Source organism: Magnolia sinica, chromosome 17 (assembly GCF_029962835.1).
Source record: "Magnolia sinica isolate HGM2019 chromosome 17, MsV1, whole genome shotgun sequence".
NCBI lineage: Eukaryota > Viridiplantae > Streptophyta > Magnoliopsida > Magnoliales > Magnoliaceae > Magnolia > Magnolia sinica.
This window is the reverse complement of record NC_080589.1, coordinates 44371803-44384470: the sequence shown is the minus strand read 5'-3', so window position 1 is coordinate 44384470 and position 12668 is coordinate 44371803. Positions and strand designations below refer to the sequence as shown.

General features: G+C 36.4%; 1 protein-coding gene across 4 annotated transcripts; it reads left to right on the top strand.

The window, feature by feature from the left end:
• Nucleotides 1-718: 718 nt before the first annotated feature.
• Nucleotides 719-4054, top strand: LOC131231439 (uncharacterized). 4 transcript variants are annotated; one of them, XM_058227629.1, is made up of 3 exons: nt 719-976; nt 1927-2034; nt 3709-4054. In XM_058227629.1, exons 1-3 carry the CDS (start codon nt 866-868, stop codon nt 3772-3774), a joined length of 285 nt encoding a protein of 94 aa, XP_058083612.1. In that variant the 5' UTR covers nt 719-865; the 3' UTR covers nt 3775-4054. The 4 variants fall into 4 exon arrangements, with proteins under 4 accessions (XP_058083612.1, XP_058083613.1, XP_058083610.1 ...); XM_058227630.1 differs by having other exon boundaries at nt 3681-4054; XM_058227627.1 differs by having other exon boundaries at nt 3571-4054.
• The last annotated feature ends 8614 nt before the right edge of the window (nt 4055-12668 follow it).

Below are 12668 nucleotides of genomic sequence, written 5' to 3'. Positions count from 1 at the left end.
AAATGTACCCATGTTATTGTGATTGTGCAATTTTATTTTTATTTTTTGTGATTCTTTTGCAAGTTCTTCTACTTCAACATGCCTTTTTGTTGGCTTTCCTTCATTCAACCCCTCTTCTTTTAAGGCCCTCCCTTGTGCCTTTCATGTTTCAATTATTTTCTTTCAGTGCACTTTATGCCTTTTTGTTGGCTTTCCTTCATTCAATGTTAGGAAACTAATTTTGATTTTATGAAAAAAACGGCTTGAGAGTAGCTTCAAGTTTCCTATGATAGGATTTATTGGAACGGATTGAATGTGAAACTTGATATGTTTTTAAATGCCAGTTCTGCAGATTGATTATCCTTCGAAAAAGGTACCTTAGATTGGTGTGTATGCTGCAGTCGTCTACTTTAGTCGTTTTCAAGTATATTTAGACCAGAATTTTGTTATGTTAGTCTTCTTAATTTTCTTTATTTACCTGAGAATGGCTTAAGAAGATTAATGAATATAGTGTGTATGACTATGGTATATCTGAAAATCTATTGAAATTGTTGTCCGTCTCATTGTGGGTGCTAGTTTGTGAAGAAGTGGAAGGTTTTGTGGTGCTGCATGTTTATGTAACAAAAAAAAAAGAAGAAGAATGGTGTAGAGAGAGCTTGCAAGTTTTTTAAGATTGTCCATTTGTTTTCTTACATGTGTCCTATGATTAAACAACCTGATTTTTTGGCCAAATTATGTTTAATGGGCCACTGTAAGAAACTTTTACTGAAATCTTCACCATGTGTAGATGAATCATGAATGTAGGACATTCAAATGAAAATTTTCAACCATACAACACGAAAATGAAATGGTCTGGGATCATCCTTGAAGTTTGATTATTGGATGCATGCCAGTGCTGATCTTAAGCATGAAGGAAAGCAAACAGAAAAACAGGCCAGCTATTGTATTTCTACATAGCTCTCACAAAATGAAGGAATGGGTGCGGCCATTACTTGAGGTAAAAGTCAAACACTGCTATGAATTTTCTCATCTCTTTGCCATTATACAGAATTCACAACACCATGGACTAGAAATGAAATGCAATTGCAATTTGAGAGCTGCTTCCTCATATGATTACTAGGCAACACAATATCATTTGATAATTTCCATTGATTGAACTGAATGTTCACAATTTAGTTTAATTGTGTATCCAAACAAGCTCTTGATCTTTTAATTGAGATAGTACTGTTCTATAAATACCTGTTGAGCAAGAGCTTAGATTTCTTCATCTTTGGTTTGTCTATATAACCATAAGAAACTTTCAATTCAAGCTTATGTTTGGATTAGCATAACTAATGCTTTGATACATTTGGATGGAAACATGAAGATGAAAAACGACGCAAGTTGCTAGACTGGGAGAAGCACTTCAACATTATCTTAGGGATCGATGGAGGCCTTCTGTATCTTCACTAAGATTCAAAATTGATACTGCCATTGCAATATAATTTCTACAAATAGCTTTACATCTAGATCTAAATTAATGATAATTTTTGTTTTATTTGTTGTACTTGATTTTATCTTTCCTCTCAACTCTTGTCATTGATTATTTTTTTTAGAGACTAAATCCAAATCTTTTTCTGGTAGTGTTTACTGAGTTCGGAAGAATGCCTAGTAGATGTTTGTGTAAATGCCAAGGAGAAGGCTGGTAGCCCTGGGGTGTACCGCCTTGATTAAATTTTGTTCTCTTTGAATTGGATTGGTTTGGATTCGATTGAAAAATTCTTTTTGGCTTCATGTCGGCTTGTTTACATGATGCGAATTGCTTGCAATTTTTTGTTACATAATAGAGAATCATATATGCTTAATATATATATAGCACTTTTTCTTTTTTCTTTTCTTAGTGTAATCATTCCAGTCTATTGCTTTATAGCCGGTGCTTTGATTTTCGGAGTTTCTTCCCTTCTGCAGGCTTGGGCTGTGGCTGGAAGCAGCGAAGGGATTGCAAATCATTTTTACGAACTTGTACCTGACATGGCACTTGATTTTCCATTCGAACTGGATAAGTTCCAAAAGGAGGTGCTGATCTTTTCTTATACGTTACTATATTTTGGTAGTAATACAAGCAAAGTCGTTTCACACAATAGTATCGGAATTCTTTTGGGCTATCCCATATCATCAATCTTTATTGGGGGCCCTTCGAGTCCCTACACGAAGTTTGATGATCTCGTTATCTCATGGCTACTCTGTACCCCACTCTGAATGGTCACCAGACAAGGGCGATGGTTTGCAGTGAAAAGCTTTCAATTATAGCTATTTACAGTTAGCATAATTGGATTGTTATATGTCAGTATAAGTTGAGAACTGCTTTGAATTTGTATATTGTAATGACATCAGGCCGACTGGATAGCATATTATGTGCAGAATTTTCCCATTCCTCGTTTAGGATGAAATGAAAGTGTGATACTGAATCAACTATGGATTTTATTAATCAAATATTTTGAATGATGTCCTTCAAATCAGCTGCAATTTGAACTTGCTTCGGGGTTGGGAGGATCTTGAAAATTAAAAGGATTTACGCTTTGTGATTTTACAACATAAATAGGACTTTAGTGTCGTAAGCTATAATGATTATTATCTGTTAGAACTTCCCGTCCTGAGTCAATCTTGAATGGTTTTAAAGGTTCAATCAGTTGTCTTATGGCTCCTTGGTAGAGTTGCAATATGTTTCTTTAAATTTCTGGATACTCGATGCACATATGAGATATTTGATTATATTTACTGGAGACGGAGATCATATGAAAGTATGGGCTGTAGCTGTAGGAGTAGAAATGTTAAATAATATATTCATTTCATAGTTAGGTGATTTTTACTTCTCCTCACAACCTTGTCCCAGCTACTGGGGGTTGTGTACACAGTCCTGTTTTCCCAATCAATTCCAATCTAAGGCCTTGCTTTAGGTATTTTACAGTCAGACAATTTATTTATTTATTTTTACTTTTGTGCTGCTGCTTTTTGATTTTGACAGGAACCCCAGGAAGGTGGACTTCTGTTGCCCCTTTTACCATTTTTTATTTTTGTTACCCTGAATATGATATGAAGTGTTTTGGAACTTTTGGATAAAAAGTGGTAAATTTGTACTGCAATTCTCAATTTCAATTTGAAAACTCTAATAACTTTTATTTGTAGTGTAAAATGTTGAATTATTCGTTGTGAGGTATCTGCCTGGGATTTTCTTCTATTTGAATCTCTCTCTCTCTCTCTCTCTCTCACAGCCATTTGTTTCATTTGTAGCATAAGTAACATGTGTTTTCTTGATTGTTTTTTTCTGGGTCTTCTGTCATGAATCCAGGCTATTTATTATCTTTGAAAAAGGTGAATCTGTTTTCATGGCCTAGTTTACATTTCAAGTAGGTTACACCGGCACGAAAAATGGACAGTTAAAAATGAATAAGAATCTGACATGTTTTATTATACACATTGTATATAGGTTTTTCTACAGGCATTTGTTTTTAAAGTAATATATTTATCATATATCAGTTTGGTATTCACTTAAATCAACAAAATTTTGTCTTCAGCAATTTTGTTATTATATGCTTTCTTATTGCAATTCAGGTTGCTGCAGCTCCCATGGCAATTTCACCAGTAAAATCTGCGAAGAGGGGTTCATACTTTTTGTACTTATTTTATTTATTTTTCTGTTGATTTTTATTTTTGAGAATTAGTTAGAGCATTAAGTTTGGCGATTTTCAGGAAAGAGGCATCCAGAGGAGTTTATTAAGAAACAATCTGCTACCAAAAAGCTTAAGAGAGAAGTAGAGGAAGTAGTCGAGAAGCAGAAGAGTGGCAAGAAGTTCAAAGCTTCTTTTGAGGTGGCACCAAAGAAGAAGCCTGAAACTAGCAGTTCTGAGGATATATCTTCGTCTGAGTCAGAAAAAGAGGTTTGCTCGATTGAAGCAGATTGTGTCTTCCTTTATGCCAATGTAGATGTTCTATGCCCTACAAATTCAATAAGTTAGCAACAGCTTGCGATTTGGTATTTTGTGGCATGAAACAAACATTGTATTTGATTGAATGAATGAATGATTGACTATGCACATATTTATGAATGGGTTAAAAAAAATGATTTAGCCTCAATTGTTTAGAACTGAGGTTAAAAATTGAATGTGAATACAACGAAATATATTATAATAGGTGTATAACAGGAATTTTTGCCTGATTTTTTTTTGGCGGGGGGGAAGAGAGACTTTTACCTACGTCAAATTTCGTAGGTAAAGTCTTACCAGTGTCGACGAACACAAAGTATATAGTTTTTACCTACGAAAAGTTTCGTAGGATAAAGTTTCGTCAACATTTGTACCTATGAACAATTTTGTAGGTAAAAGTCTTAACACAGTTTGTACCTATGATAAATTTTGTAGGTAAAAGTCTCGTTTTCACCTATGAAACATTTCGTCCGTAAAAGTATAGTTATGAAAACTTTCGTAGGTAAAAGTCTTAACACAGTTTTCACCTACGAAAACGTTCGTAGGTAAAAGTCTTTAGTGAGACAAAATCATATCATTTGCCTACGAATTTGTTCGTAGGTAAAAGTTCAATTTCCTGTATGTATGTTTTTAGGAGCCGGTTGTTAAAGAATAAAAGTTTATTAAAGTTAGGTTGCACAACTGCGCAACAGAGAGGCATTGTGCAGCTGTAAAATGACCGAATGGTCAAGGAACAATGGTAGAATGATTGAGAACTCTTTGTACGCCCGCTCAAAAGCCCCAAACCATAGCAATTGTAACCATTAACCTCCACCACCTTTGCATAAAACCACTAAAAAAATTAAAAATAATAAAATTAAAAATAATTAAAAATCATGAAACAAAAGGAAGAAAGGATGAAGAGGTAGAGGAAAGAAAGAGAGGGAAGAGAGAAGTTATGGAGGAGGGCACAAGTAGATCACAACAGTGGAGGTATTCCCTTTAGCCATGGGCTTTTAGCGAGGACAATTGAGAGCGCCTTCAGTCATTCTCTACTCCAATAATAAAAGCAATATGTTTTAGCTCAAGTTTATTAGTCATTTTGAAGTGTTCAACACCTCTTAAATAACATGTTACCGTACTAACGTTTGCCACTTAAGCTACTGATTTGTTACTGTTAGTCAAATCAATAGCTAATCAATGTGTATCCAAACACAGACTAAGTTTGTTTGGTTAGCTATCAAATTAATTAATATTTGAAAAACAATTTCCCTAATTTATGCTTTCTCGCATGTAGCTGGGCCCACCATTTCCAACGGCCATCTCCATTGCGTTTGCCCATTTTAGGACCTCATCTAAAAAATAAGGTATATTCAAATCTCAAATGGGCCACACCACAAGAAACAATGGTTATTGAACTCCCACCATTGAAAACTTGTTGTGGGCCACAAGAGTTTCTGATCAGCCTGATATTGGTGTTTCCCTTCATGCATGTGAGAATCAACTTATTAACGGTTTTGTATGGCATATAAACATGAGGTGGGCCACTAGAAAGTTTCAACGTGGGCATTTCCATTTGGAAATCAGATTGCATACTGAGTAACTCAGTACCTTGTTACTGTACTGAGTAAACTCTGTTGGGCCCACCATAAATGCATGTGGTTTATCCACCCTGTCCATCTACTTTTCCGGCTCATTTTAGGTGTTGAGCTCAAAATTTAAGCATACCCAAAGATCAAGTAGATCATACCATAGGAAACAGTTGGAATAATGATTTCCACTATTGAAACATTTCCATAGCCCACAATGATGTTTATTTCTCATCAAACATGTTCATAAAATAAAAATGTATGAATGAAGGGAAAACACAAATACAAGTTTGATCCAAAACTTATGTGGCTCCCAAGAAATTTTGAAACGGTAGACATCAATTCACACTGTTTCCTGTGGTGTGGTCCAGTTGAGGTTTGGATATAATCCGAATTATGTGGTAAAATGGATGGATGGACTGGATAAAATACATAAATCATGGTGGACCCCACATATTTTACTCAGTACTCATTCCGCTTCCTTCTATGTGAGATGCCCCAAAGATGATAGTCCTGCAGAGTATCAAAAGTTTTTTTTAGTTGTGTCCTGATTCCTAGGCAAGAGGTCGAGCGTAGGTCTGGTCCACAGGCAAGCGGGAGAAGGGAGTGCTGGTGTTTGAGTTGGAGCACTGTTTGATCTGCAAGTGATGTCTATTTGTGATTTTTATTTTTGGATGGTTAATGGCAGAGCTGGGTTTTGAAACAGATTGGGTTCACCATAATGGAGGAAGGTCGCTGGAATGGGTTTTAGAGGGGTGTTCAAAGGGCGGGGCAGCAGGTCTGGGAGATGGGGAATCGTCAGATTGACAAAGATGGGTTTTGGTGGTGATTGGATTCGTCAGAATGGAGTAAGGTCACCGGAATTAATGGTACCACTAAGGTGCGAAAATGATACAGGCACTTGAGTTGTTTTTAAAATTACCTATATCTTTGATACAAGTAACAGTTGGAATTTTTTAAATCAAAATTTATGGAAAGAATCGCAGCTTGCATTGAAGAGGCCTACCTACAAATTTTATGGGAAGAATCGCAGCTTGTAACTTGCATCTGTGTATTGAAGCCGGTTGGTAGCCCATTTGTTATATAAACACCTTATCCCCCTCCAATGTCTCCATCTCCCTCTCTCTCAGTCTCCTTCTCCCACTCTATCAGTTTTCATTTCCCTCTCCTAGTCTCCCTCTCCCTCTCCCATCGAGCTCCAGCAAGGTTAGAAAACCCTTTCCTTCTTTTTTTCTGTTTTCCCATTTCTTTTTGCGTCAAGTTTTAGAGAGGCGGTTTGTCTAGGATGTGTGGGTAATGGTTGGTGGTCTATGAGGCCCACCATCTTGTATTTGTTTTATCCATGCCGTTCATCTATTCTTTTGGATCGTTTTAGGGCTTGATTCCAAAATGAGGCATATCTAAATCTCAGATGGACCACACCACAGAAAACGGTAATAATTAAAATTCCACCTTTAAAAAAACTCCCAGGGCCCACTGTAATGTTTATTTGACATCCAACCTGTTGATTAGGTCATAAAGACCTGGATGAAGAGAGAAAAAAACAAATATCAGTTTGATCCAAAACATTGGTGGCCCACCAGAAGTTTTTAATGGTGGGCATTCAATCAACACTATTTTTAGTGATGTGTTCCACTTGAGATTTGGATGTACCTCATTTTTGGGCTGATGACTTAAAATGATCTGAAATAATGGATAGATGGTGTGGATGAAACAAATACATCATAGTGGGGCCCACATAACACGTCAACGGCCAAACCATAGTAGTAAGCTAAAATTGGCTACTAATGATGGTGCTATTTGGGCCATACCATGATTTATGTGTTACCTGAAAGTTTTTTTTCCTCACGTTACAATCATTTTGAAAACGTGGGCCCACTTTTATAGCTCACCTGTTGATTAGTTTAACCTAAGAATCGACCAAACTATTCATTTACATGGGCTTAATAAAATGTAATAATTTTAACTAAGATTTTTTATTTACTAGTTGTAAGTAAGTCACAACTTACATCTAAATAGGATTACCTATAACTTTCTTTCACCTATCAGTTACATGTAACTTTCTTACGACTTAAAAAAGTCACGAGCATCCAAATAGGCCCTTAGAGGGGTGTTGAAAGGGTATATGGGGAATCGTCGAATTGACAAAGATGGGTTTTGGTGGTGATTGGATTAGTTAAAATAGAGGAAGGCCATGAAATTAATGGTACCACCTAGGCTCTGATACCACGAAGCTTTTTCAAAAACTGAGGGGCTTCACATAAAATCAATGGTAAAGAGAAATGGTGTGGTAAAGAGAAATGGGTTTCTCCGTGTCTGCTAACCAACTTGGTTATCATAGAAGTAGAGGAATTTCAGCTTTTTCAAGTTACCCAAAGATGGAGGGATCGAATCCAATTCATTATTGATTTGGCCGTATTTTTCTCTATCCATTCCTTTTCCAAGCCATGGATGGGATGGGATGGTTATGATTGACTGAAAATAGATATTTTAGAATTATAAGCAATCCATGACAGATCAAATGGTTGATTGGACCTATTTTGCAAAAACAATCTTAACCATCCGGATTGATAAGATGTTTATATCATATGCCATGAAATGTGGGTTAGATCTAATGAATGGTCTGAATCAGTACATTGAACCCTAAAAGTGTACTAGTGCGACTAGGAGCATTATAATTTATGTTGCTCTAAGAACATTGGAGCATTTTTTTTTAATGTTAAATACATATTATATATTCACCAGAAGCAATTGGAATAGGATTTGCCAAGCCATATGCATCCAAGAGAGCCCATTTACATGATATGCATGTGTCAATATGGCGCATGTGTATGCAGTCTAAGCCATTCAATAAGTGGACCCAATAGTGTAAAAATATACTTATTTGCACTAACCTAGACCCAACCCAAACCTTATTGGATCCGACCAGGTCCAAACCCGATCAAACCAGTACTCTAGGATTGAATGCAAACCCAAGGGGTTAAGAGCCCTATTCATTCTGGGTAGGACTTAGAAGTGGGTATGGCCAATTGACACTTGGACCAACCCAACCCATTTATTAAGTAAACCATTCATATCATTTTCAACAATTCCATATTTTATGCTCTAGTTAGGGTGAATATACAACTTATTGCCTGTAACAAAGTTACAGGTTATCTAAACACAAAAATAAAGTTACTAGTTGTAAGTAAGTTACAACTTACATCCAAATAGGATTACCAATAACTTTCTTTCACCTATAAGTAAGTTACATGTAACTTTCTTACCACTTAAAAAAGTCACGACCATCCAAACAGGCCCTTAGAGGGGTGTTGAAAGGGCGGGCAGGAGGTCTGGTATATGGGGAATCGTCGGATTGACAAAGATGGGTTTTAGTGGTGATTGGATTAGTTAAAATGGAGGAAGGTCATGAAATTAATGGTACCACCTAGGCTCTGATACCATGAAGCTTTTTCAAAAACTGAGGGGCTTCACATAAAATCAATGGTAAAGAGAAATGGTCTAGTACCCTCTAAGCACTAAGGTATAATGTTCTTGCATATGTTCACTTGCACAGTCCAATCAATTAATCTGAACCGTTTATTAACTCCGAAACATTTCATAGACTACAATGCAAAAATAGTATTGATCAGATAATCCAATTCATTATTGATTTGGCCTTATTTTTCTCTATCCATTCCTTTTCCAAGCCATGGATGGGATGGGATGGTTATGATTGACTAAAAATAGATATTTTAGGATTATAAGCAATCCATGACAGATCAAATGGTTGATTGGACCTATTTTGCAAAAAAAAATAATCTTAACCATCTGGATTGATAAGATGTTTGTATCGTATGCCATGAATTGTGGGTTGGATCTAATGAACGGTCTGAGTCAGTACATTGAATCGTAAAATTGTACTAGTGCAACTTGGAGCATTATAATTTATGTTGCTTTAAGAACATTGGAGCATTTTTTTAATGTTAAATACATATTATATATTCACCAGAAACAATTGGAATAGGATTTGCCAAGCCATATGCATGCAATAGAGCCCATTTACATGATATGCATTTGTCAATATGGCACATGTGTATGCAGTCTAAGCCATTCAATAAGTGGACCCAATAGTGTAAAAATATACTTATTTGCATTGACCTTGACCCAACCCAAACCTTATTGGATTCGGGCTGGCCCAAACCTGATCAAACTAGTACTCTAAGATTGAATGAAAACCCAAGGGGTTAAGAGCCCTATTCATTCCGGGTAGGCCTTAGAAGTGGGTATGGCCAATTGACATATGGACCAACCCAACCCACTTACCAAGTAAACCATTTATATCATTTTCAACAATTCCATATTTCAAGCTCTAGTTAGGGTGAATATATAACTTATTGCCAGTAACAGATTATCCAAGCACAAAAACAAAGTTACTAGTTGTAAGTAAGTCACAACTTACATCTAAATAGGATTACCTATAACTTTCTTTCACCTATCAGTTACATGTAACTTTCTTACGACTTAAAAAAGTCACGAGCATCCAAATAGGCCCTTAGAGGGGTGTTGAAAGGGTATATGGGGAATCGTCGAATTGACAAAGATGGGTTTTGGTGGTGATTGGATTAGTTAAAATAGAGGAAGGCCATGAAATTAATGGTACCACCTAGGCTCTGATACCACGAAGCTTTTTCAAAAACTGAGGGGCTTCACATAAAATCAATGGTAAAGAGAAATGGTCTGGTACACTCTAAGCACTAAGGTATAATGTTCTTGCATATGTTCACTTGGACAGTCCAATCAATTAATCTGAACCGTGTATTAACTCCGAAACATTTCATAGACTACAATGCAAAAATAGTACTTATCAGATGATCCAATTCATTATTGATTTGGCCTTATTTTCTCTATACATTCCTTTTCCAAGCCATGGATGGGATGGGATGGTTATGATTGACTGAAAATAGATATTTTAGAATTATAAGCAATCCATGATGGATCAAATGGTTGATTGGACCTATTTTGCAAAAGCAATCTTAACCATCCAGATTGATAAGATGTTTGTATCGTATGCCATGAAATGTGGGTTGGATCTATTGAACGGCCTGAATCAGTACATTGAACCATAAAAGTGTAATAGTGCAACTTGGAGCATTATAATTTATGTTGCTCCAAGAACATTAGAGCATTTTTTTTAAAAATGTTAAATACATATTATATATTCACCAGAAGTAATTGGAATAGGATTTGCCAAGCCATATGCATGCAAGAGAGCCCATTTACATGATATGCATGTGTCAATATGGCGCATGTGTATGCAGTCTAAGCCATTCAATAAGTGGACTCAATAGTGTAAAAATATACTTATTTGCACTGACCTAGACCCAACCCAAACCTTATTGGATCCGACCAGGTCCAAACCCGATCAAACCAGTACTCTAGGATTGAATGCAAACCCAAGGGGTTGAGAGCCCTATTCATTCTGAGTAGGCCTTAGAAGTGGGTATGGCCAATTGACACATGGACCAACCCAACCCACTTATCAAGTAAACCATTCATATCATTTTCAACAATTCCATATTTCAAGCTCTAGTTAGGGTGAATATACAACTTATTTCCTGTAACAAAGTTACAAGTTATCCAAACACAAAAACAAAGTTACTAGTTGTAAGTAAGTTACATCTTACATCAAAATAGGATTACCTATAACTTTCTTTCACCTATAAGTAAGTTACATGTAACTTTCTTACCACTTAAGAAAGTCACGGGCATCCAAACAGGCCCTTAGAGGGGTGTTGAAAGGGCGAGCAGGAGGTCTGGGATATGGGGAATTGTCGGATTGACAAAGATGGGTTTTGGCGGTGATTGGATTTGTTAAAATGGAGCAAGGTCATGAAATTAACGGTACCACCTAGGCTTTGATACCACGAAGCTTTTTCAAAAACTGAGGGGCTTCACATAAAATCAATGGAAAAGAGAAATGGTCTGGTACTCTTTAAGCACTAAGGTATAATGTTCTTGCATATGTTCACTTGGATAGTCCAATCAATTAATTTGAACCGTTTATTAACTATGAAACATTTCATAGACCACAATGCAAAAATAGTACTGATCAGATGATCCAATTCATTATTGATTTGGCCGTATTTTTCTCTATCCATTCCTTTTCCAAGCCATGGATGGGATGGGATGGTTATGATTGACTGAAAATAGATATTTTAGAATTATAAGCAATCCATGACAGATCAAATGGTTGATTGGACCTATTTTGCAAAAACAATCTTAACCATCCGGATTGATAAGATGTTTATATCATATGCCATGAAATGTGGGTTAGATCTAATGAATGGTCTGAATCAGTACATTGAACCCTAAAAGTGTAAAGGGCACAATTGACAAACCTGCAGAGGCTCATTTTCATCAGTGGAGCATTTTTTTTTAATGTTAAATACATATTATATATTCACCAGAAGCAATTGGAATAGGATTTGCCAAGCCATATGCATCCAAGAGAGCCCATTTACATGATATGCATGTGTCAATATGGCGCATGTGTATGCAGTCTAAGCCATTCAATAAGTGGACCCAATAGTGTAAAAATATACTTATTTGCACTAACCTAGACCCAACCCAAACCTTATTGGATTCGGCCTGGCCTAAACCCGATCAAACCGGTACTCTAGGATTGAATGCAAACCCAAGGGGTTGAGAGCCCTATTCATTCTGGGTAGGCCTTAGAAGTGGGTATGGCCAATTGACACCTAGACCAACCTAACCCACTTATCAAGTAAACCATACATATCATTTTCAACAATTCCATATTTCAAGCTCTAGTTAGGGTGAATATTCAACTTATTGCCTATAACAAAGGTACAGGTTATCCAAACACAAAAACAAAGTTACTAGTTGTAAGTAAGTTACAACTTTCATCCAAATAGGATTACCTGTAAGTTTCTTTCACCTATAAGTAAGTTACATGCAACTTTCTTACTACTTAAAAAAGTCATGGGCATCCAAACAGGCCCTTAGAGGGGTGTTGAAAGGGCAGGCAGGAGGTCTGGGATATGGAGGTCTGGGCATTGACAAAGATGGGTTTTGGTGGTGATTGGATTAGTTAAAATGGAGGAAGGTCATAAAATTAATGGTACCACCTAGGCTTTGATACCACGAAGCTTTTTCA

Excerpts from the sequence above, each read along its gene's own strand:
- LOC131231439 (XM_058227627.1), top strand. The coding sequence starts at position 866 with ATGCCAGTGCTGATCTTAAGCATGAAGGAAAGCAAACAGAAAAACAGG. Across the intron at positions 977-1,926 it reads GGGTGCGGCCATTACTTGAG|GCTTGGGCTGTGGCTGGAAG; the intron begins GTAAAAGTCAAA and ends TCCCTTCTGCAG. Across the intron at positions 2,035-3,570 it reads TGGATAAGTTCCAAAAGGAG|GTTGCTGCAGCTCCCATGGC; the intron begins GTGCTGATCTTT and ends ATTGCAATTCAG.